The sequence below is a fragment of the Acanthaster planci genome, linkage group LG11 (genome assembly GCF_054643075.1).
Source record: "Acanthaster planci isolate LZ-2023a linkage group LG11, COTS_SCS, whole genome shotgun sequence".
NCBI classification, from domain to species: domain Eukaryota; kingdom Metazoa; phylum Echinodermata; class Asteroidea; order Valvatida; family Acanthasteridae; genus Acanthaster; species Acanthaster planci.
The window spans coordinates 9355659-9380437 of record NC_141787.1 but is presented as its reverse complement, the minus strand read 5'-3'; the positions used below and the strand labels follow the sequence as shown (position 1 = coordinate 9380437).

The following is a 24779-nucleotide window of genomic DNA, read 5'->3' as shown; positions in this document are numbered from 1 at the left end:
CTTATTTTCACATGATGGAGTGTTTCTTTTTTTCATGGGGAATTGCGGCATCCCAAGCTGGATTTTTTCTCCAGAAGCAGCACGTGTGTAATTTGAGATACATGTGTTTTTTGAGTTGTCACTTTTTTCAGAGGTCATTGTTACATTACTAGAGGTTGTTTTTACCAAGAAAACAGCAGTATCAAAGCATATTGAAGGTTCCATAGAGGTATCATTGAGTTTAAGAACTCCCGTAAGATAGAGGCCGATATCAGTGATTAAACGTTTTAGGGATATTTGAATGTGTATTTATCTCTGGGAGCATTTTTGAAAATTATTTTCAGACGTTACATGTACTTAGCCTGTATTCAATCAGGACAATTAAGAAATTTGCAATGTTGATTTTTGTATATGTGCAATAATTTTTTGTGGAGACATTTTTATCTGGTTTTGTATGAGATGCAAACGGTTTATACATGTAATTGTACGACATTGTTCTTTGTTAACTGTTTGTGGACCTTTCAAAGATTTATTTAGTATCAAAATGGCAGTTACATGTACGTACACTGTGGAACCTTTACATTTAAGACAAGATTTGATACCGGACTGTGTGGAGATCTTGATGGAGAAATGGCCACTCTGGAGAGCGGAGCTGCTGTTTAGATTGGAGATTGCAGAATGCGCGGGTGGTCCATGCTCATTTGCACTGATCGAGCGTCGAGATCATGCCCTCCTCAGAGAAGTCGTCATTGGGCACGTTCGTTTTCTCCCCGTCACCAACCGTGCCGGGGCCACATTTGTTGAGGCTCTCTGCATCAACGGAGCAAAGCGAGGCCGCGGCCTGGGCAAGATCTTCCTGGAGCGAACTGAGGAATACCTGGGAAAGTTGGGTTACCGTGAGGTCCACCTTCACACCTGTACCCCTCAGAAAGGATTCTACCTCAGGCACGGATACAGGGTCCACAAGTTTCTGGTGCACATGGTGGGGGCCAAAGTGCGGGGGACTTTTGGGGATGTTGCCAGTTGGTATGGTAACACCCCATCTCCCAGACCGAGTACAAGGGGCCCATGGCGACCGAGGAGGAGGAGGTCGCCGACAGTATATTGGAATTTTTCTTGTGAAATCTCTCTTTGAAGTCTCTAACCAGGATTGTTGAACTGTTAGAACCCCCCCTTGCTTTGTGTGGGTCATTGTTTCACTGGAATCTGAGGAATTCTTTCAGACATCTAGGGGGATGTATTAGGTAACTATAGTCTAGAGCATATGCAGTAAGGTATGAGACGGAGAGAACCCCCCCTGCTTTGTGTTGGTCATTGTCTGGCAGGAATCTGGGGAATTCCTTTTAGACATCTTGGGGGGATGTGTTAAGTAACAATAGTATGGAATGTGTATAGGGATTGGACATGTTGGGGGGTACCCCTCGGTCTCATTTCTTGCTGGGTATAGTCTAGAGTGTGAATAGCGATTAGACATGTTGGGGGAGGGTTACCCCTCGGTCTCATTTCTTGCTGGATGTATGCTTGCACATGTACATGTACCCTTAACTCAAAGAAAATTAAACTCGCACAATTTCCTTGTACGAAAATTCTGGAATAATTCACATGTTCGAAGAACACTAGACTGCCAGGCTTGTAATGGTATCAATGCTGCAAGACTGACGTTAAAGCCACTGGCTTTGGTCAACCCAGTCCAGTGGGTATGTGGAACCCTGGATGTATACACATATGTACAATGCTTTGCAGTGTACTTGTGTCTTTTAAATGACAATTCTTTCAACACATTTTTACATCTGGTTTTGTTTTTCTTATATTTCAGTTCCATTCACGGTTGTATTCATTTTCCCCTGACTTCTGAAAACATTCCAATTGTAAGTTTGCTGTTTGCATATGTTGACATTCATATAGGTGCTTGTATTTGACAGATGTAAATTATTCAAAGGACCCTCCAGGATAGCTTATTTGAATTCTTTAAAGACGGTATTTGTACTGTTTCATAATTACATGTACTGTTATTTTATAGTGAATTACAAATCAGTCTGCTCAATGGCCAAATAACATGCACTTTGACAGTGGCCAGGTATGCAGTATTATTAATTATTTGAGACATGGCTCATCTAGTTCTTTTTTCAAAGTTTTCCAGGATTTTAACTTCTTAAATTACAAGTTTGAAGACAAAAAAATATATATTTACGGAATCTGGTTGTACATGCAAAACTTGCATTCGGACAGAAAAGGCAGAGCTCTATTTATACCGTACAATATTAAGTGTAGTCTTGGTTTCAAGACGTTTGTGCTTAGTAGCGGACACCGTGCATAGTGCACCCCCAACGACTCACTGTGCGCCAACTTGCACTAACGTCTTGGGAATCTTGCAGCAGCGGTTTAACTAGTCTTGGTTTCAAGGCTTGATAGCAGACACCGTGCATACATAGTGCGCCCCTAACGACTCATAATTAGACTGTGCGCTAGCTCGCAATAAGTAAGTAAAAACTAGTTGTGCGCGGGCGCTCTTCAACAGAAATAAAACAACCATCGATTACTGACGTCTTGGGCCAAGACTATATAAAGGGCATGATGAAATTTACATAAAAATCTCCATTATCCTGTTTGTGGTTTAAGTTCTTTAATTCTGCCTCGCTAAATTGTGAAGTTAGCCTGTTGCAACTGCTTGCTGAATGCATTGATCTGAAACATACAGATCAAAAGGTTAAATAGCCTGATGCGTTGATCATCGCAGATCTTTCTCAAAGGAGACATTTTCCTAAGAATGGGAGGCCCTATATGTAGCCCATCCCCACCCCATGCTACGCACCCTCTGGCTTCCAGTTATGTGTCCCAGAGGCTGTAACACCTTATCGTATCATTATGCACAGAAGTAAAAGTTCATAGTTTGCCAAATTAATCGTGTTGTAATCGGCTGAGTAACATGCTTATTTCTTGTTTTCATTCTAACTTGAACAGAATAAACAAGCACACTTGTCTTGTCTCAATGAATTTTGATTTGGATTCGTAGATTTAATTTATATGGCTCGAAAGTCTCGGTCTGAGTATTTGCACTTCGTGATTTCTACAGTATGAAGAGGACCAGATAACGGGCACGAAATAGGACTGAGGGGTCCCCCCCGAGAAGTCGAATCCCTATACACACTCCAGCCTATTGTTACTCAACACATCCCCCCAGATGTCTGAAAAGAACTCTTGAGATACCAGTATAACAATGACCAACACAAAGGCGGGGGGGGGTCTGTCCCATAGGTTTGCATCAAAGGGTTTCGAAGAGTAACCCAGCACTGAAAACACTTTTCACCACATCTTTTTGCACACCAATCATTTTCACATGGCATTGGGCTCCTTAAAACATACATGTAATGTCGAATGGTAGAACTTTTGCATTAGTATATTTCTGGTGCTTAACGACTCCGTGGAAAACTGATGTTCCCACTGCATTATAGGTCAAGATGACAATGTACAGTCGCGCTTAAAATATGTGGCAGTGAACCAGTTAATTTTTTTAAAGAATTATTCCCAACTTACAAACAGATGCCCGGTCTATTGTGTAAAAGGTGGCATTCTAAAATCAAAGCTTTCAAGAAGAAACCATGATTTTCAAATTTCTGCTAAGGGTACCGCTCTCCAGTTTATGTGATCAGTCAGGTTTAGATACAAGAATAAACCCTGAAACTGATTATCTCTCGTGACTTGTTTATAAAAGGGACCTCAAACTTTTTTCCGATAAGCTTCTAAACGGCTTTTAAAACCTATGTTTCATAACAACCATGTGAAACGACAGTTGTTTTCAGAGTATTCCATACGAAATTAAATGTTGATTTCACCAGTTGATCGCCCTACGTGTTTTGTACACAATGCCATTGCCCTTTATAACAATCTTCAGAACATGTTGAGACGTTTATCACATACATTGGTCTCAGTTTCATTTTTTCCCTCTCGCTAGCCCTCTCTAGTCGCAGAGAGCGTTCGAGTAAATCGTTTACAGTGACGACAGTGATTTCCAGCGGACCTCTTCGATCCACCATCGTTGATATTGTTCAATTTCCGAAACAGGCACTGTTGCTGTTGAGCCTGAACGTGGCGCACGAATGCCTTTGCCCAAACCCAAATTTAAGACTGTATATAATACTCCTTTTGTGCACATGTCAACCTCTCTGCGATTTATACCGGTATTTAGTAGTTTGACATTTTTACGCAAAAGTGGAGAGGCCTAAAAAGACAGCAATCTTCAGAGAACGATCGTGTGAAATGTGACTTTGAGCGCAAGGGATCTTTAAGAGTGAGCACAACCACCCATGCGGTCCAAAACACACCTACTTCGAGCTGGACACACATTTACTGGTGAGGTGCATATTTTAATTACAGTAATATGAGTGGATAATGATATAACACAGTGTACAACGCAGCTACTGACAAATCAATGTATTTTAGACTCCTGTTCGTCTGGCCAAAGACTGCCCAAATCGCATAAGTTATAGTGAAACACTGGGCAGTAATAAACAAACCAATTTGTTCTACCCATTTTCACAGTTTGCCCCTGGGTGGGTTGAGAAGCAGATGGAGCAAAGTGACTTTCTCAGAGATACGAGCACCACAGTCTGACACTGTCGTATGAAGTCTTAACACGACTAAGTGTACAAGTCCAAGCCACAAATCAGTCGAATTTGTGCCGGTGTTAGAATCCCCTGTCGGTGCATTCAGAGTACCTGTGTTTCTCCTCGACCACCTTGTACACATGGACCAGCTCCGTGGGCTCGATGTCGAAGACGAACATCATGTGCCGGTAGTGGCAAAAGTTCTTCGGCTTCTTGAGCAAGACGAAGTGGTCGTCGTTGGTGATGGGCGCGCCCACGTAGTTGGCTAGGACGCCCACGTAGGCGTCCTCCATTGCGATAGGGGTGACCGAGCCGAAATGGGGCACCATCCTCTGGACGACATCCATGGAGAGCATGTAGAGCGGTCCTCGGGCCAGATTGGGGAACACGTTGCCCGGGTAGTCTTGGTTGGGCACATACAGCGGGTCCTGCGTGTCACGGATCGGGCGGTCCTCCCGGAGCATCTTCCCTACGTACAGGTTCGACGCCATTTTCAGCTTGTCCTGGATCCACGGCACAATCAAGGGCAGGTTGATGTAAACCCTGATGTTGGTCTTGAAGACGTAGAGGGGCCGGCAGGAATCGGGGATGTCTTTGTCCGCCCACTGGAACCCCAGCATGACCTTCCGGGTCACCTCGGACGACAGGTCGTCGAACTCGCCCTGGAGGATGTCCCCGTAGTTGTTCGACTCCCGCTCGATCTGGTCGTCCTTGGCAGCAGTCCGCCCCATGACGAAGACGGCCCTCCAACTCAAGGCCAGCGACTTCGCCTCGGCTATTCCGTTGGGGGCCCCCCACGTGCGTCGGACGGCCGTCCTCGCCAAGACCTCGTTGGGCAAACACACGACAAGGAACAGAACGTAGGGCTTGTCTGGACACAGCAAGTTCGGCTTACGAATCACGTTCACCGGGAACTCCTTGGGCTTCGGCGGGGGATCACGAGGCAACTCGGGCTTCTTTCTGTCGGCGTCAGGAGCCTGTGGCAGAGGCTTCCGACCCGGTGGGGGAGGGATCTTCGGAAAGGCTAGAGCTTTGCCCACGGCCTCATCTTGACCGGCGACATTCGGCCGCTGCACATGAGGAAAGTTCACTTCATCAGCTACATTCAGGCCACGCGGGTCGTCCGCTGGAACCAAGATGTGCTGGAATTTCGGATTTTTGGCTCGCTCGTCGATGCTATCCGCCGAACCCCCTCCCTTGGCTCTGCTCATCAAGTACACGATGAGCACAGTGGCCAAGATGATAACGGCCAGAGCAAGCGAGGTTGGCCTGCCAGTCAGCGGGTTGATGAAGGACGGCACCCGGCCACGTCGCTTCTTACCTTTCCCGTTGCTCATGTCGGTGGGTTGAACGGTCGCCGATGAAGCGACCAACACCTTCCCCTTTCCTGGCGCGTGTGTGCTGTCTGGTTCCCCCGACATTGAAACCTCGTAGGCGGCGAAATGCCGTTTAGTTATAAAGTCTGCAGTAACCATTCTGACTCATTGGTGGAAAAAAAAACCCGCCCGGGGCAGATTTCAGTTTCCAAGCAAATATTTGCTGTAGTCCTTCATTAATAACTCTGACAAAACAGCTGTATATGTGAAACGTTGCAGACTTAATTTATAAAGTAGCATCGATCACGCTCCGAACTCGTGGCTCACGTCAGTGCGCAGAAATATGCAGAAATCTCAGCTATTTTAATACTTATTATGAAGTTCAAAGTAATCGATATCATGTAAATAACGAGATGAACATCTGCTATAACTCGACGTAGCGCCAACTGATTGGTCAAAAGATCGATCGATGTGCCACGGATGCCGCACTTACAGCTGTAGGTCTCAATACATGTTGAAGTGAAAAACCTTGTTATGAAACGGACGTTACGTGTGTCAAATTGGCTAAGGTATTTCGTGGGCTATTGAACCCCCCCACTTTTTGTAGTGAGCAAAATAAAGAAAAATTGAAGCGGATTGTGAAGCATTTTCCGGCCTCCCCAACGACTAAAATGCGCTCAACATTACTCAAAAAGGGAATAACAATTTAAAAGCCATAAATATGCCATTCTGATTAAGATTCTGTGTGAATGTAATACATGTTACAGATGTACATGAGTATCATGAACATCGACCTTTATATAGCGTCACACGGCGTCCGCCCCCTCCCCGTCGTTTTTCAAACTTCCATGGCTAGGCAAGTCTCCCCCCCCACCATTAAATCATATGGATGGCGTAACTGGATTTCTATTAATTAGAAGGGTTCCGCTGTGATAAATTCGTCGGCTTTTCTCCACAACCCGAGCAAAACTAACATTTGATTCACTTCCTTTCCTTCCAAGGCAAAACTCTCGCACAGGTTTTGTTGTCAAAGGTCTTCTAAGTTCTCAAGATAACAGCGAAGGAGAAACACACAAGGACATTTTCAACGTAATGTACATGATGTCTTTGGCATTTTCTTTTACGGTTACCGAAGTAATAAAAGCCTGTAAAAACTTGGAAAACCAGACTCAAATGTCAATATTGAAAAATATCTGAAACGTTCAAGGGGTACAAGGCGTCTCTTCTCGTTAAATTCAAGAAGCAAAGGAAACTTGTCATCTCTGAATTCTCTCAGTCACTGATTGAAAAAGAGATTTTTTTGGGTGGTTTGATAATGAATACAATTGCTAACTTTGCATGACGGGTGATTCAATTTAAAAATGAAACTTTTTTTCAAAGTTTTGCAACATATTATAGGTTGTACTGTACAGTTTACAGTAACGTTTGTCTTTTTTGATCAAACAATAGAAAATCTTGGAAAACATCATTATTTCAGTTCATTTGAGGCACTTGTACATGTATGTTCTTCCATTGTGAAAGTGAAAATGTAAACTTCAGCAATGTGTCTTTTCTACAAGCATAACCACTACAGCTAACACAAACATTCACCGATTGGCCCATTTCAATTTAAGTACTGATTAAAAATGTTTACCAGTCACTTTGATTGTAAACCTTTCACAAACTTCAAATTTGCGTTACTGAATGAACAATAATTTGATGAACATTTGAAATGTTGGTATTAACCCTGACTTTGGACGTAAGAGATGGATCACATTTGTATGTTTTTTTTTACACACTTCAACAGTAACCCTTGCTGGAGAGACTTTCTCGTTATACGTTTTCCTCAATCCTCCACAAGCCAGCGCTTTGTTCTTAAATCAGTGAGGGAGTCTTTGCAGAGAACCTTTATGATGAAAGGATTATAAAACCAAACATTTTGGGGGAACGACAGTCAGAAGAACTCATATACCATCCCAGAAGAGTGGCGTATCCAGCTTTTGGTGCCGGGGGGGGGGGGAATTCAAAGGGGAATGGGGCTTCGGGCTTAGTCAACATGATGTTGGGGGAGAAAAATGCCCAAAGCCTCACTCCCGGTCCCGACATCCTTGCTTTAATTTGCTGGTGTTGTTTTCTTAGGGCTCTGGTGCTAATATTTAATAAATAAATACAATGATTACTTTTCTTTCCTACTCACCGATTGGAGTGTCATTTGCAAAAAAAAAAATATTTGTGGGAAGGGGTAGTTTCCCCCCTTTGGATACGCCACTTTCCCAGAGTAATGAACAAGAATGACTGAAAAAAAATCTGGCAGAGAACTTGGTACTCAGAGAGTACTCAACGACCACGCGGAACGGTAAAGACGCTTTTGCACAGTTTCTGCCACTACTGACAGACTCTGAAGGAGTCAGCTCAGAAAAGGGAAACACCATTCAATGACTGCCCGACGTGATATTCCATCCGACATATCTGCCGTTTTAGGGTCATTCCATGAGGTTGGGGCACAATTCGTGACGCCGTCCTTGTTACATGGGTAACTTTTACCACCTGTCATGACCTGTAGAGTAGGTCATTTACTCTGTAAAAATAACATACACCTCTGTATTCAGTCTTGAAAGATAACAATGTCAGTTTGGAATCCACATGCAGGGAAATAGCTCTTCATTTTTACCGAACCCACGTAACAATGGATACCGTCACAAATTGTGCCCCAACCTCACGGAATGACTCTTTCGTGTAAATGTTCTATATCATTCCTCTCATAGCTGGGCCAATGTGCTTGACTTTGGACACAAAACCCTTTCTTGTCAATAGGAATACCTTTTCTCTCCGCTGTGACACGAGCTGTACCTGAGTTAATTTAAACAAATAAAAATCTGACTTTATAGAGCAATAACTTATTTGTGACACTAATCGCAGTACTGGTACGTACATAGAATCTCTGAACCCAAGGCATACACAATCAACATAAAGAAAATATAAAGACTCTGATATAAAAATAAAGTATCAATCTCAAAACATACCACGTAATCATATATATCCATGCAACCCAGAAAGCAGTCTTTTTTTTCCTATAATGTGTGAGATGATATACCGCACAGTGGTGAACAACCGAGAATATTGAACAAAAACTGGCAGATCAGTTTCCTAACAGGGATTTGAAGGGCCACAAACAAAAACAAGCTGAAAATGGCTAGCAGAAAGCTGAAATTTGAAAAGTTCCCATCATTATGTACAGAGCAGGTGTACAAACACTGAAATTCACAGGAACAATCTGAAACCCCCAAAAGTCCCCGAAATCAGCTGAGCTCTCACCTAACGAGTCTTCAACAGATCAAACCAGGACTGAGGACTTGGCAGTCTGTCCTTACAACTTTTTGAGAATTTTTGTGAGCCTTGATACCCTGTATAACCCCAGGATTGGTTGGGGGCTTGGATTGGCTGAGCCAATCACAGCCAGAGTTGCCACTCTGGAATGCCAGAGGGGATGACTTCACACCCGTCATCAATGACAAATGTAAATTTTTAACCCAGGTCTGACCCCTCATCTCACGACCTTTCAACCTTGTCTTTTGTTTGGCTGCATCATGCAAAGTAAATGGCATTCTTCACAATAAGAACATATGCACCGCAAACTGTCTCACCGGCCTTTGAACTGAAACTTGGTAGAGGTCAAAGGTCATCTCCTAGGTCATGAGGGGATTCCATGGCACTGAGCCAACTTAGTGAGGGCACTGGTCAACTGCACTATTCCATTCTTTAGCAACTGTCGGTTGCTGAAGACCGTGACAAACTTTTGTAGGGTCAGCGTCGTCAGGCCGTTAAATCTCTCCTTTTCTTGCTGAGATAAAACAAAATAAGTAAGCAAACCAAATTAATACATCAAAAGCAAATCAACAGATCAAAAGCAAGTCAAGATATCCAAAACAAATCAACAGATCAAATCAAGTAAATCACACACCAAAAGCAAAGTAATACATCAAATCAAGTAAATCACACACCAAAAGCAAATCAATAGATCAAATCAAGTAAATCATGCACCAAAAGCAATCAATACATCAAATTAAGTAAATCAAACACAACAAACAAATCAATAGATCAAATCAATACACCACAAGAAAATCAAACAGATCAGATAATAAAAATCAATACATCAAAAGCAAATAAACGAATCAAATCATGCAAATCAATACACCAAGAGCAAATCAATAGATCAAACCATAAACTGCAAATACAATAAATAAATTGCATACACTTACTGCCACGAACTCCCGAAGGAAGACGTAGATAGTTTGAAGAAGCCTCTGAAATGGCACTGGCGTCTCCATGACACAGCTGTCGGGGATTTCTGTCACCCTGTAAAACAGAAAATGTGACATTTATTAGTGCAATGTATAGTATAAAGGTGGTGCCGTTGTAACTTCCTTCATTTCGACCTTTGCATAATTCTGAATCCCAGCCAGGGATGTGCTTCATGGCTTGAATCGTGTCATTGTTTGGACGGACATAAGAGTCTGAATGGAGCTATTTTTTAAAATGGTGGAAGCCTGGAAGGAATCAGATATTTTGAAAATATTATGCAGCTGCATCTTTCACAATTCAGCCTTGGGACTGTAAGGTCGATTGGCTCCCTAAACCAAACGAAATCAAATGGAACTGAATCAATTTGAATCAAATCAAGTCAAATCAAATCAAATCACACAAGATCAAACACAAATCCAGTCAAACCGAATCAAACCTTGCTTTCCATGATACCATCACGAATGTTACGACACTCAAACTATGCTGTCCTTACCTTTCCAATGCTTTGATAATCTGCTGCAGGAGTGGGCACAGGATGTCCAGGCAGGCGTGGCATTCCAGCGCTGAGGGGATGACACAAGTCTTGTCCATGTCAAGATCGTGGGGGACACCAAGACCTTCAAAGATCAATGCGCTGTCAAAAGAGGACAATGAGAGACTAAGAGACAAGACTTTTTAAATAGGGGTCGATTTCACACAGTTGCCCAGATGCTCAGCAGATCTTAACCACTTCGCGCCGGGGCATTTTCAACGTTGATGAAGCTGGGCCGGCATGACTATTATTTTTTCCGTTTTCAAAATCCTTCAAAAATTCATCATTCCATTTAACGGTTGTTTATAGCCGCACCAAGTAATCTTTAGGCACTACTCTAAGTTGACAGGTGACCTTCATTGACGCCGAGTATTTCAGCCAGGCCTGCAGCCTTGTAAACAGAGCCCAGATTGTGCAGTGTTATACGTTCACGAACCTGGCTCAGTGCACTGCTGACCTCTTTTCAATAGGGGCCAGATTAGCGTGCAGCGGTGCTGTGTGGCTCATCACTGCGGTGGTGGAGCGCTTTTGTCCCTGGCAGTAATCCGCTTGCTCTCAATGCCCCAAACCCTGGTATACGGTTTCAAAACAACGCTGGATTATCACCACTTTTGAGAGTAAAAAATGCCGGTAATGCCCAGCAGCCTGGTCTTTTGTTCAGAGTACGGTCTTTTGTTACAGGGCCCTGTTTCCTTTGTCTGAGTTCTGAGACCCCGGCCACGCATATAAACCATACGGCTCCGATTTCGGAGTCCCCGGCTGGTAGTGGTTAATATGCCTAGACACTGATTATCTGAGAATCAATCACAAGAAATGTTTAGTGCATGATATTTTAGCTGGTACCCTGCTTTTTGCTCAGTAACTATTTTATGGCCGGTACGTTTCCTTTCCAAGCATCTGTGAAATTGCCTCCAGCTGATCAGACGAATGGTAACAACTTCTGTTTTCACACATGGTTCACTCATTAAATGCCTTTAACAATGCAAAAGGTGCTCGACCAATACTCGTTTGCATGTGTACAAAATTTGCAGCAACTGAAGTGTCTCCACTAGCCATGGTGCTCTTTATTTGATCCGTAAGAAACCAAATTTTCTGAGGAGGAAAAAATTCTGAAGAATGTCAAGGCCGAGGTGTCAAAACTCCTACCAGGTTTTAGTTAGAAACAAACTGTTAGGGCACGGCGGAAATACGGGGGTAACACTTCACGCCCCAACCCTCCGAAGTACAATTCTTGTTACTGTGATTATACTACATTCTGGTGGCCCACTGACTACCGGCTCACCTCAACTGGCAGATTTTCATCCAAACCACTTCAAAGACAACGGGGACAATCTTGGTGGCCTCGCTGAGTTTCAGCGCTGGCTCCTCGCTGGGCAAAGCTCGAGAGGGAGCCAGCATCCCCTCCGAGGACGGAACCAGGCAGCGCTTCTTGATCTCCCCTAATCTCAGAATGGGTTGTTCCAGGGCGTTGCCGTACCTTCACAACATTGAAAAAATGTTTCCGAAACTGATACTGTGGACAATCTAACAAAGTCTGTAGAATTCAGTATGGTACCTATATTTCAGTGTAGGATTGAAACTGTTCAACATCTGAAAGTCAAACAAAAATTCTAGACACTGCAATTGGATATCTAATTGAAAGAAGGGCCCTACTCTAACAGGAGTTGCAAAGGAAATCAATTAACTGTCCTGGGCCAATATGGTGGAGCTGGGCCTTTTTTAATGAGATATTCAATTTCTATTTTCATTTAATTTTGTTTTTGTTGGGATTGCAGGATTTAGCTGTTTTTTTAATGTGCAGAACAGTGAGTTTGTTTGTGAGGCTTCAAGTACATCTGACAGTTTGCAGTACAATGTACAAAAATGAACAGGTAACAGAAAGTGACACGTAAGTCCTTTTTTTAGAAAGCTCTCTTCCTGAAAGATAGTCTAGTTTCATTTTGGTCCTTTTTTAGTTTGGATATATATGATTGATGTACACACAATGATGACTTTATGATGCTTCAAATGAATGTAAGTTAGTGCAGTAATGCAAGTTGAACCAATGAGGGCCAGATAGTCAATCATAGGACGTGTGTCGTCAACCATTCAATCAGTGGATCTTCCATGCTTCTACGTTTATGGAAATGCTTCACCTTGTTTTTTTTCAGAACCTCAACCTTTGCCCCACTTGGCTCTCAGAGACTTGGTCGTAAACCACCTTCAGTGTTTCCCTCTACAAAGCCCCAAAAGATTCACCTCACCTTTTCTGATTGTGCAGTCTCCGACAGAAATAAACGCTGCTGTTGATGAGTCGCTTGACACTGTCCAATGACGTGTTGATGGCTGCGGAACGAACAAAGAGCATTTTTTAGGGGAGGGGAGTCTATTGGCAAAGTAGTTCTTTCCTCGCCTTTCACCTCTGCAGTCCAGGCTCAATTCCCGGCTCGGTTCACATGTGGATTGGGTTTTCAGTCCCTTCCCGAGTCCATGGGTTTTACCCAGGATATTCCCCTGGGGTTTTCCTCCCACCTCTAAAACGGTAACCGCTTCTTCTCCTCTCTGTAGACATAACTGGATGTGGGTTGTTTGGCAGCTGCCTGAGGGACCCTTGTATGCCATTGGCTCGACCACGTTTAATGTCTTCATTGTACAGCGCATTTGAACATATCTATGTGAAATTTGCACTTTATGAATGAATAAATTGTGAAATTGTTAGATTTTTGCTCAGCAAAGACTACTTTTCATGGGCGAGTTGGTAGGGACATTTGAGGTGATTTAAAAAGAGAATTTTACCGCTTGTCAGTTCCACGATTTGCTGAAAGTGGCGACTGTCTTCTTTGTTCAGGAAAAGGCCGAATAGGGCAATCCAGTGCCTGGATTGTAAAGGAGACAGCAGGATTGACCATTAAATTGAACAAAGTACCACAGACTCTAAAGGATGTTGGAAGCCGGACGATGATATGGAGATCAGCACCAAATTTCTTACAGTTGAGATAGAATTGGACCATGTCCACTGCACTCAATGAAACCTCTCAATTCAACCGCTAATCTCACTAGCATTGGTCATGATTCAGCTGTCTGACAGTAACCGACAATCTTTATAATTTAATATGATGACAGTATGACGTTTGACACATGTACTCAAGTGAATGAGTTGCAGCTAGTGTTTCGTCTTTTAAATGGCTTCATATGCATAGGTCTACACACATATATGTGATCTGTCACCACAAAATGAGCTGAAAGTCTCAATTTTCAAAAATTGAGAAATTGGTATATTGAATTCAGTAGAAAAGAGCTTTCCAGTGGTATGTATAAGGAACGCTTACGGTAAAGCATAAAGTGACAACGTGACATTATTCTGGCAGCTTTACGTCTTTGTTTCTGACATCTGATGAACCATTCTCTTACTTTTCAAAGCACTGCACCAAATCTTGAAATGACCAAGGAGGTTTGACAATGACAATCTCCATCCTGCAAAAAAAAAGAGATAAAAGTCTCACGAAAACAATAGCCTCCTTGGAAATCAGGCTGCGATAATTTTAAACCAAAATATGCACAAGAAAGGCAATTGCTCAATTCGGTGCTTTTGAGATGGCAGTGGACCGGCAAGATGCGTGACCCTGTTGTTAGGGTGTGTAGCTCCCAATCACAGGGTTGAGGGTTCGAAGCCAGTGACAGGCATTCACTGTGACCTCGGGCAAGCCACATAACCTTAACTGCTCCTCTCAAACAAGGTGAATCAATATGTAACCGTGGAGGCACAGAAGGCTCTTGTAGTTGATTAGCCATACGCATTTGAAACGGCTGCACTGAGCTCTGCCAGTGAGCTGAGAGGGTTAACCCCTTCGCTACGGAGGACTGCTACTACCGCACCGTTGTGTGAGGATTAGTGCATACCACGCATACAGTCTATTCACCATGCAGCTGCTGGTTCAATAAGGCCTGCTGCTGGACAAAGTCCTCCATTCAGGGCACACCACAGCCCAGCAGTCGCGGTCAAAATAATCCCGCTGTGAAGGGGTTCAGGAATGTTTATGGGCCCGGTGAGCTGGGGTAATAGTGTAAAAGTGCCCCAAGCAATCTGAAAACCCAATTTCATGACTGTTCCACAGGATTTCCAAGGACTATGGTATGACAATTTCCAGGACATTTAATGCCAATTGCCAAGCAAAGTTGTTTGCTATGAACTGGAAGAATGCCACAGCCACTACCATACAGCCTGACAGGAACAGTCTGTGGCTATATCATCATTTCTGTTATTACATCAAAAGTGACCCATCAAAAACAACCCTTGCAAGATCTTGATTTCCATGACTTTTTTTCCCTCTGATGTTCTTCCCTCTGACTACAGGATTCCAGGGCACCCTTTTTTCCCCAAATTTCTTGGACAACTATTTATTCTGGGATTTTTTTCACGACCGTGGGAACCCCGGTTTTCACAGGATGAGAGCTTACCAAAGTTCATCGTAGGCTTCCTTCATTTCTGTCTCCATCACCGTGGTCAGGCCATGGAGGAGTGTTTCTTTCACTTGGCAAAGTAGCTCATCGCACTGAAATCATAATAACAGGGAGGACTCAAACGCAGCTCCATGCAACGTTAGAGGAAACCCAACTTAAGTTCCAACACAAACCCTATGTTAGGTTCTCTTAACTCAAATGTTTATCAAAACCAAACTTGGACAAGCACAATTTTTTAGAAATTTTCAAATGCTCACGACAGACTGTCACTTCCTGTGATGTCAATCTGCCCAGAATGATATCACGGTTATCACGGAATATGGAAATTTATGCATTTATGTAAATAAGCATTAAAAACCTCCAGGACGGCATTAAAAATGACGTTGTATGCGCCATTTAATATTGCCCAATAAGTGGACAGAATTCTCTTCCCCAAACCTCTCCATTCACTATGCCAAGCTTAAAGTGTCCAGTTGCATTTCTTACTAGTTCCTTTTCTGCCTTGGCTGTGAGTGGAGGTTCTACAGGTGTCCTCGGTCGATGGGTCTCAACGACTGGTGGGTCGGGGGGATCTGGGGGCAGGGGCGGACGATGCTGCAAAACGCCGGCTAGTGCTTCCAGGCCAGACAGCAACGTCTGTGGTACGGGGAAGGAGAAACATGTGACTGGAACCCACACAATGAGTCCCAAGGATATTTTCACCTAGTTGAGTTTGCGTGAGAAAGTGCAAATTGTGATCTCCATTTTGATGTATCGCTCTCTGACATCCTGATGAAAAATGGACTTAGCATAGATATCAGCAACTTGAAAAAAACCCCTAAATGTGTCCAACTCAACTTCTGCAGTCATTCTGAGTATCAGGCTAGGATGTGTAAGATGCAGAGAAGGTCTGGTAACTCACCTCCTTGCTGAATGCCTTGATGCTGCTAATGACAGCCTTGCTGCACAGATGCTTGTCGTTGGTCAGCAGAACTGCAAGATCTTTACCAACTAGGAGAACGCAGAACACAAATAATTCATATTAATTTGCATGGATCCTGTGACAGGATATCAAATCCACCACATCACATTTTCAAATGATTAAGTTTGAAATTTCGCAGCATATAGTGGAGGTGCCACTCATGCAGCCCAAGTGGCGGCCATCTTGTTTCCATTCAACCCATCAAGAAAAGAAAGATGGCAGCCTCTGCTCCTCATTAAAAAAGTGAGTTTCTCGGTAATGGTAATCTGAAAGTGAATTTGACCTTTGTCTTACACAACCGGGGATGAAAGAGTCTTCAAAATATGATGATGCTATGAATTTCAAGAGTGCATGTTCACACTGTGGGTGCATTTTTGACGTCGACCTAGTTTGTTGGCGCTAATCAGCACGACCCCATGTGAGTGGTTTTTCTCCCGACAACGGACCCCGAAAAGTCTTCATATAGGTGCAATGTACATGGCACCAACGGTGTCCAAGCGTTACATCCAGCTTCTCTCAGTCACCAGTGTAGGGGGATGGGCCGCAAGCTGAACCAAGAGAGGGCGCTATTTTCTGAGCAACGGCTCCTTTGGTTGGAACTGAACTTTGCTGGTTCACAAACGACTCGGAAATGCATGCATCGCAGTCACATCGCAACCAACAAATTGAACATTCCCCATCAATGCGGTTATTTTCGACCGATGATGGAGTGCTTCTGCTTGAGATGGATACTGGCAAAGACCCACTAATTTTGCACAAATAATTCTCTCCACTTTACTCCAGATTAATCCTCAAAAAGTTGGAAGGGAATGGCATAATCCACACATGTGCATGCCAGTTCTTCACAAAAAATTAGGCAGGAATAGCCGTGTTCTTGGTGGGGGAACAGTGCCTCATCAAGCTACCTATCCACCTGTCCTCAGGACAAGCCAAATTTATTCCTCAGCACAGGCCGATTTGCTGGACCAAAACTTGAAAGCCCAAATTTTGGGCTACAGTGGAGAAAAAACTTTTATATTTCTATCCCAAGCACTGGGTACAATGGAAACAGCCTCAGAAAGCAGCAAGGATGCAAGGAAGTTTTTAACATTGCCTGGGAAAGGACGGGCAGATATTTTAATCCTACCGAAACCCCAGGGGTGGGGGGGGTGGCGGGTGTGGATTCTATTTAGGAATAGGACTGATGACCACTGGTTAAACATTTCCTGAGCAGGAGAGTCGCTTGTCTATGGAATACCTTTCTTTTGTTGCTGAAGACAGCACTGTAGAATCCAGTCGTCATTGCACGTGATCTCAAAATCTGCTTCATCAGAAGTCTGTGTGCAGTCAAGAGATGCGGGACAATAACTACAAAGCACTCGCCTGTTTCTTTGGATGGGGGGTAAATTTCATTGATCAAATCTCTTTAAGTCAGGTGGGAAAAAATTATATGTCTGGCTTAAAGTTTTCACATTTTGTGCAAAGATTGGATAATTTTGCTTCGCGGCGGTGGGTGTTAACAAGAAACCTTTTTTGAACAGTAATCTTCATTTTCTCATACATTTTCATGGAGAGAATGAAAAAACAGTTCTAGCAAAATTAAGAAATTAATTTTTCTGAATTTCAAAAGAATGTATGGATTGGCATGGCTTATGAGAAATAAACTAATCCCTTCCTCCCAGGAAAAAGTGGGGTCTGGGCAGATACTTGAAGGAGAGTGGTAAACCCTACTAGTTCTTCGTGGAACCTTTCCTTGAAAAACCCAATTTCACTAGCAAGATTAATATCAGCGTAGAATTAACTTGACAGGACTTGGAATGAGCTTTCTTGGGGAAAAAAAGAAACCAGTATGTCCACGCATGGCAAAGATGTGCATTATCAAAGCAAGGCAGCAAAATAGGGGAATGACTTATTTTTTTCTGTCAAACTTTTCAGAGTGAGTCAAATGTAGGATCAGCGATGCTAATCTTATGCGTGAACTAGCTGCTGGTCTTTACAAAACACAGAGAATTTGTTTTGAGTTCTTCCACCGACTGACCTTTCTCAGTGGTTCACCTTTGACCCTTGGGTGATCACTAATGACGCACTTGTGCAGAAATTGCACAGCGTTCCACGCCTGGCCACCTTTCGTGCTTGCATTCTAACAGATAATGACATGCCGGAGAAACAAAATCTGGCATTATCAACCACACCTCCGGAGGCCTTATTCTGATTGGTCAAGACACGGACTGGACACTGCTTGAAATCTGCATTGGCCATTGCACAGAATCTAGATGTGAACCAGGCAAGTGTCACTAAGCTTGACATCTTTGTGAAAATGGACGCTGTACAAAAAGTAAGTGAAAATGTTGAGGGCTCCTACTAAATTAATTGGAGCAAGATTTTTCACAACCTTCGAGTTAAATAGAGGGTTGTTCAGGCAAGTTGCAGTTATCAAGTTATCACATAAAGGTATGTGTTCTTATTACCGAAAATGGGTCACTTGGGAGACATTCCCATAGGAACGTGCAAACTTTTCAAACTTTACCGTCCCATAATTCAATATTCCCTAATCTGATCTTAACCAAACTTTGCATGTTTTCCTTTCAGAGCCTAATCTATCATCTCTCAAAATGTGGACAATAAAGATTTTCCTCCTTTTGGTAGTTGGAGCATGAGGGAGACATTGAAATGTCTCCCTAATGACCGATGTCTCCCTAATGTTGAAAAATTTACCACAAAATGTCTCCCTAGTGACCTATTTGGAAATATTACACTATATCTAGGGCACTGTCAAACAATTTCTACATGTTGGATGCTTGAAATAGTCTCCTCCTATGAAACTGCAGACACATGTATGGCGTTCTAATCAACTCAAGAAATTAAAGTGCAGAAATGCAACTTTATTGGCTTCTCTGTGTGGAGTTTCCATTACACTGAATAGAGTTTAATATCACACCTTCAAACTATCCAGTTCTTGCATGACGACCCACGGAATGACTAAGTGTGGTAGACCGAGTCCTGAATATGAACCAGACAAAGTGCAGGAAAATGTTCATTTTTAATCTCTATCAAGACTTGAAGACTGGCAGAGAAATCATTTGTGGACGGTTCTAAGTTGGTTACACTCAACAGGTGAGGAAAAAACGGACACAAAAAGCTGTGTGATTTCGGGTTTTGTTTCTGAGCATTTGTCCAAAAGTTTCCTACCCCTTTCAGACAACTTACAATATTCACTGGGGAAATTTCAATTGGCTACATTTTAACAATAATCTGATATCGTTGTTTTGTTTAGTTACCATGACATCCCTCACCTGGAATCCTTATATCCAGAAGGTTTTTCACAAACACCAGGTCATGCATCAGAACATTGGTGTCCAGAACAATACAGAGACCCAGCTGGGAAAAAAAACAAACAAAAATGAAATCAAAATCTACACCAATGCCAGGTGCAGCCATGTATTTTTAGAACATCATATGCAAAAGTATGGACTACAATTTGTTTAGGTATTCAGAAATTAACCCGTTTGTCGCTGTACAGCCCCAAACCACCTGGCACAGTCTGAAACTGATTGCGTACTCTGTGGTCCTTACCAATGAATGAATATCGTGGACCTTTCCCAGGAAATATGCAAATAAGGCAAGCGCATGCATATTACTGCTATTGGTTGGCAAAGTTGCTTAAATCTCTGACGTAGCAATCTCCATGCACGCGCAACGGTGAGCACATACACACCGTTTCTGTAACAGCATAGTTTGACGTGAGTGCCAAACTCAAAAACAAGGAATTGTTACTTTCAATCCTCAGGACACTGAAAACTTCAATTGCTCAAGTATTGAACAAAGGCAGCAATGCTGTTTAATTGACCTTCAACGCGCCTGGTTACGGGTTTAAGCAGTTCTCCTACACCGCCGACAGTCTTGATGGCAACGCTCGCCAACCTGTCTCATTTGCATATTTCATTGGACAGGTCCACTGCACAAGTATGCAGTCAGGTATTATTCTACAGAGAGTATATTTCATCAGACACAGCTGTGTTATGTTGTGCATTGCCGTATCTCTTTCTATCTCTCTTAGGGAGTATCATATTAACAACTGTGCTGTCCAACAACTGTACCTCACTGGTTTCTCGCGCATAAATGTTAGAGTAAACCAACTGTAGTGATGGGGACGGCATAGAAGAGCTTGTGTCATGTGCCTGGCAAAAAACTGTACGCACACTGAAGCTGTGCAGAATTGCGCTTCATGTACAAAGCACATGCCTAAGAGCGACTGTTGGCATGGGTGCATATTTGAGCTATGAAAGCATAGGTTTGAAAGCAGAAAATATGTATGCACGAAGATAGGGTGCTCTGAATTTCTCGTTTGGCTTTAGAAACCTGGAGCCTAGACAAGGAAGGAACTGCCTGTATATAACCCTTTGTCAACAAAACAACAAAATCTACCAGAATAAAGTCAACGGAAATTCTGCTGGAATTGAAAAGTCCTGTACTCTAACTTTCACAATTTGTAGATTTCAGGTGAATCTCAGGGTAGCTTTTTATGTCATGTGGAAGACTGACTTCATATTGTAACTGAGGTACATGTACTTGTAAAATACATGAGCTGGATTTGAACCCTAAATGGAGGCCATAAAAATGGTCAAGGGGGAATTACGTTGCATGGTTGATAATAAAAAACCTCAGAAAACATGCAATTTTTTTACATTTTTGTTGCTAGAGCCTCCACTGGTGTCCACACTCTCACTTGGCAAGTCAATCTCCATCTGACTTGACTCGTCGTCCTCACTTGCTGCTGGAACTGAGGCTACACCTGGACCTTTAAAAGAACAACATTCAAATTTGAAATATCTGATTTTAAAATGATGTAGAAAATACAGCAAGCTGAATAGTCACGAACGAGTTTACATACATTTGTTTTCAAAAAACTGCTGGAAATACCTTTTTGAGTTTTGGGAAAAACAGAAAACCACATAAGAAATTGCATGCACCAGTGCCTTACAATTTTCTGGGGGATGTGTCATTTTATTGAAACCTTCCAACGTTGGTGGAAAACTTATCTTCCCTCTGTGTCCAACGCTGCAAGCAGCTTAATTACTTTTTCCGACAGTTTTGAAAGTAGACCCTGCATCTGCACTAGTAGGCAGGAGGTCGTGGGTTCGAGTCCCACCCGAGTAAGCTTGTGAGGTTTTTTTCGCAAGCTCTCGGACAAGCACTGAGCATACAGTGCTTATTGATATACGTTGGGTAAGGGCAAAACCTGTTATATATAATTAACATCTCCCCAACGCAAAAATACATCTTGAAAGTAGACCCTGTCGTTAATTGTGGCAAAGAGCCTTCTCATATGGTGAAGACCACTTATCCCTCATATTTGGGCAGTTTAGTTCTGAAGGAATGTACAGATTTATCTTGAAGGAAGTCGTGGGTCCTATTTAGACGTCCAGAGAGGGAAGTGCGTGATTCCGGGTGATGTATTAAATGTGTAAGCTAGGGTTTGCCAGGATTATATTTAATGAGCTACACGTACGTACCCGCATGAACAAGCCCACGGCCTGAAGAGCTGCTTGTCTCCATGTTGGCGGTGGCTGGGACTGCAAGAACGTTGTGAACGTCGTTGGTGAAGTTGATGGCAGGCCCTTTGCTGTCACCATCCTTCTTAGATGCCCTGAACTCCTTCCTCCTCCAACTCGCCCTGCTCATCTTCTTGGGCTTCGATGACGCTTCCTTGCTCGTGACGCCCACGGAAGAGTCAGACTTGGGTTTATCCTTGTGAGTGACCGTAGGAGGGGGTGGCTTAGGTGGCTGAGTTCGGGCGGAAGGCAACTTGGAAGCCGAGTCCTGGCCGGTTTGCTTCTTTGGTTGGGGCTGCTCACGGTCTGTCTTGATCTGCCTGGGTCTATTCAGCTGCTCCCTCAGGTCTCGTTGGTTGGGAGCCGACGGCACTCGTGGCTGTACAACTGCTGTCTTGGAACAGTCCTTGCCTGGGCCTTTGGTCTTTTGTTTGCTGGGAGTTGCCTCGCTGTGGGAGGTGTTGGTTGGAGACTCTTTCGGGCCAATTGTTGCCTTGAGCTGTTTAGATTTGGAATGCAGCTGCAAGAGGGTCTCACAGTCTGAGGACTCAGAAGAGTTGTGACTTCTCTTTTTCCTGGCCGGAAGAGGCTTGGGCTTCGTGGGAGAACCCAGCTTGGAACTCAGAGAGGAGACAGAACTTGTGTCACGGCCACTGGGACTGGCAAGGGACCGCGGGGTTAAGGACTCGGGGGTCAGGGTGCCGGTGGGGTGGGAAACTCTCATGGGAATGCCCCAGGGGGGCGAGTGGCTGATTGCGCTCGCTCTGACCTCCAAGGAATGCTTCTTGCTGCCTGCATTACTGGGTTCCTTTAACAACTGCACCTTGAGCCAGTCTGCATGTTGCAGTGCCACCAGGGGCGGGCTCAATCCTACTTTACCCTCCGCCTTCTTGCCGAGAGTCTTGAGCCCTCCCTTTGCTGAGGGAATTCCAACCTCGGAAGGACGGGATTTGCCTGGTTGCATCGTGGTTGGTGGCTGTCTAGAGTCGCTCTGTGTGGCTCCGCTCCGCGGGGCCAGAGAGGTCACAGTGTGAGCAGCCTTTGCAAGGGAGCTCGTTGGCCTCCATGGTTTGTCGCTTGCCTCTGAGGAATTTGATGATGACCTTCGCGATCCAGAGTCCTACACAACACAGGTAATGTACATGTAACAGGCCCATGTAAACATTTTGGCAAAAGAATTAGTAATGCGATTCCACAAGGCCAGCAAGGGCGGAAGAAGTGCTGAATTTTTCTTATAGGGGCGAACATTTTTTTGGGGGGTGTGAAGTTTTTTAGATGGCCTTAATTTCTGTACTGAGATTTTTTTACAAAAATGCCCACTTTTCTTTTTTTGAGAAGGGGCCGTCCTTGTTGAGGAAGGGGCACAGCCTTCATTGGCCTGCCCTTCCGATCAAATAGCACAAGCCGATTGAGTCACTTACGCTTGACAAGAATTCCGGAGCATTCCAGGTGGTGGCACCAGTCCGGACGTTGAAGAAGTAGACGCGGTCCGGGTAGGTGGTGGACTGCTTGACGATCCAGCCCTCAGGGAGGGCTGGCTTCTTCTTGATGAAGCCCATCAGCTCAAAGAAGCTGTTACTGCTGCTGGATGAGCCAGATGGTTTGCTGTCTTTGCTCATGGCGATCTTGCTACAGTTCCCTCAATATTCGTTAGCCAAAAACTGCACAAAATGGACGGCATACTATAAGACTCATCTCAATCAGGTGAAACAAAGTCAAACATGATATGTATGCCGCAATCAAGTCCCCTCGTGCAAACAGTATGCTGAAATTGAATTGCAATGTGGCACCTATCTTTTCCTTGTTTTCCTGTTACCCACAAATGAAAGCTTCACTATGATTGGCCAAATTGCCTTGATGCCAATGACCAATCACAGCACAGCTTTCACTTGCGGTTGACAAAACAAAGAGGAAAAGATAGGAGCCGCTTTGTGATTGGTCATGCTGCCATTCTGCTGAAAATAATTAAGAGAGTACATGGTGCTGATCTTCTGTGGGTAAAATACTTGTGAATTTCACAATTTTAATAAGGGAATAAATACAAGTATGTGCTTGACTGGTCTTAAATGGCTTTTGCGACGGCATTATCAGTGTTCAGTCTCCTGAGCCAGTCTTAAATGTTAATTTAAGACTGGCCAAACACATTTATTCCCATTCATAAATACCTTTCAATTCAGAGAGTCAAAAGAAGTCAACATGTGATTGATTTCCAGCAATTTTGTTCCAAAATTTTAAGTCCATTTTCCCGAACACCCCTGTCCATTTTATGGTTTATTCCTTTAGAAAGTTGTCCAATAGAATCTTGTTAAATGAACTTGGCGCATGCGTGGCGTGTCAAACGCACACAGTCCGCTGACCAATCAGACAAGATCAAACTGTCTCGTATCCTTGTGCCAGAGTGTGATTGATGCAACAGGCCTTATCACTTCTCGGTGGGCATTATCAAATGTTAATACAGGGTCACATGATGAATTTCGACCAATAGGAATGAAAAAACTGTGCCAGGTATTTATGAATGAGATGTAAGGTTAATAAGCATCCCCAGCAGACATCTAACCTCACCAAGAAGAGATGTACATGTAACTGAAATGTTGTACAAATATATGTAGCCGCAGAGTAAATTGGCAAAATCAAAACAGCCAAAACTGTGTTTATGCAAATTGTACATGACTATCTGTCATGTTTGTAAAAAACTTTACGGCTGTGGTAGCAGTGGCGTAGCTAGGATTTTACTGGTGGGGGGTACAAAGGGGCCAGGGTCAAGTCAAGTGATGTCCGTGTATGGAACTCTCTCCAACCATGGAGGTAGCTCCAACATTGGCAGCCATCTGCACCTACTGTAGTGTAGCATTCTACCTCCATGAGTGTAGGAAGTGGGCATGGCTGTGGTGCAGTGGTGAACTAGCCCGCAAATGCATACTGATTTGCCAAAAAACCCCCAATTTATGGATTTGCACAAGTACAACAGGCGATCACAAATACCTTGAAACCCTGACACTGCCCACATGGGGAATAGTAGTAGTAGAACCCTCTGAGATCTGCTAACAAACGAAACGTACGGCCGATCAGGCCTGAAGTTTGATGAACTGTAAAATAAATAGAGCGCCACCAACAGGTCAGCATATGATAGTCTTC

At 43.6% G+C, this 24779-nt stretch overlaps 3 protein-coding genes across 3 annotated transcripts; 1 reads left to right on the top strand and 2 right to left on the bottom strand.

Annotated features, from left to right (window-relative positions):
* Nucleotides 1-601: 601 nt before the first annotated feature.
* Nucleotides 602-4590, top strand: LOC147797440 (N-alpha-acetyltransferase 80-like). Its single transcript, XM_087143518.1, has 2 exons — nt 602-973; nt 4519-4590. Exons 1-2 carry the CDS (start codon nt 602-604, stop codon nt 4588-4590), a joined length of 444 nt encoding a protein of 147 aa, XP_086999644.1.
* LOC110983866 (UDP-GalNAc:beta-1,3-N-acetylgalactosaminyltransferase 1-like) lies at nt 1931-6239 on the bottom strand. The gene has a single exon (XM_022243485.2). It carries the CDS (start codon nt 6056-6058, stop codon nt 4664-4666), a length of 1395 nt encoding a protein of 464 aa, XP_022099177.2. The 5' UTR covers nt 6059-6239; the 3' UTR covers nt 1931-4663.
* A 750-nt stretch (nt 6240-6989) lies between these two features.
* On the bottom strand, nt 6990-24734 carry LOC110983873 (uncharacterized). Its single transcript, XM_022243503.2, has 18 exons — nt 24627-24734; nt 23066-23305; nt 21606-22764; nt 20778-20890; nt 19386-19470; nt 19031-19092; nt 18131-18232; nt 17351-17429; nt 16054-16142; nt 15639-15788; nt 15150-15244; nt 14103-14165; nt 13488-13567; nt 12956-13037; nt 11995-12189; nt 10674-10814; nt 10138-10234; nt 6990-9719 (listed from the first exon to the last, which is right to left on the bottom strand). Exons 2-18 carry the CDS (start codon nt 23261-23263, stop codon nt 9570-9572), a joined length of 2940 nt encoding a protein of 979 aa, XP_022099195.2. The 5' UTR covers nt 23264-23305; nt 24627-24734; the 3' UTR covers nt 6990-9569.
* Nucleotides 24735-24779: the final 45 nt, after the last annotated feature.

Bases quoted from the DNA above. Each gene is read 5' to 3' on its own strand.
- LOC147797440 (XM_087143518.1), top strand. From the start codon at position 602: ATGGAGAAATGGCCACTCTGGAGAGCGGAGCTGCTGTTTAGATTGGAG. The intron at 974-4,518 runs GTGCGGGGGACT...CCATTTTCACAG, and splicing joins TGCACATGGTGGGGGCCAAA to TTTGCCCCTGGGTGGGTTGA.
- LOC110983866 (XM_022243485.2), bottom strand. From the start codon at position 6,058: ATGGTTACTGCAGACTTTATAACTAAACGGCATTTCGCCGCCTACGAG.
- LOC110983873 (XM_022243503.2), bottom strand. From the start codon at position 23,263: ATGAGCAAAGACAGCAAACCATCTGGCTCATCCAGCAGCAGTAACAGC. The intron at 19,471-20,777 runs GTAAAAAAATTG...TTTTTTTCCCAG, and splicing joins GAGGCTCTAGCAACAAAAAT to CTGGGTCTCTGTATTGTTCT. The intron at 12,190-12,955 runs GTGAGGTGAATC...AATGTTGTGAAG, and splicing joins AGACTGCACAATCAGAAAAG to GTACGGCAACGCCCTGGAAC.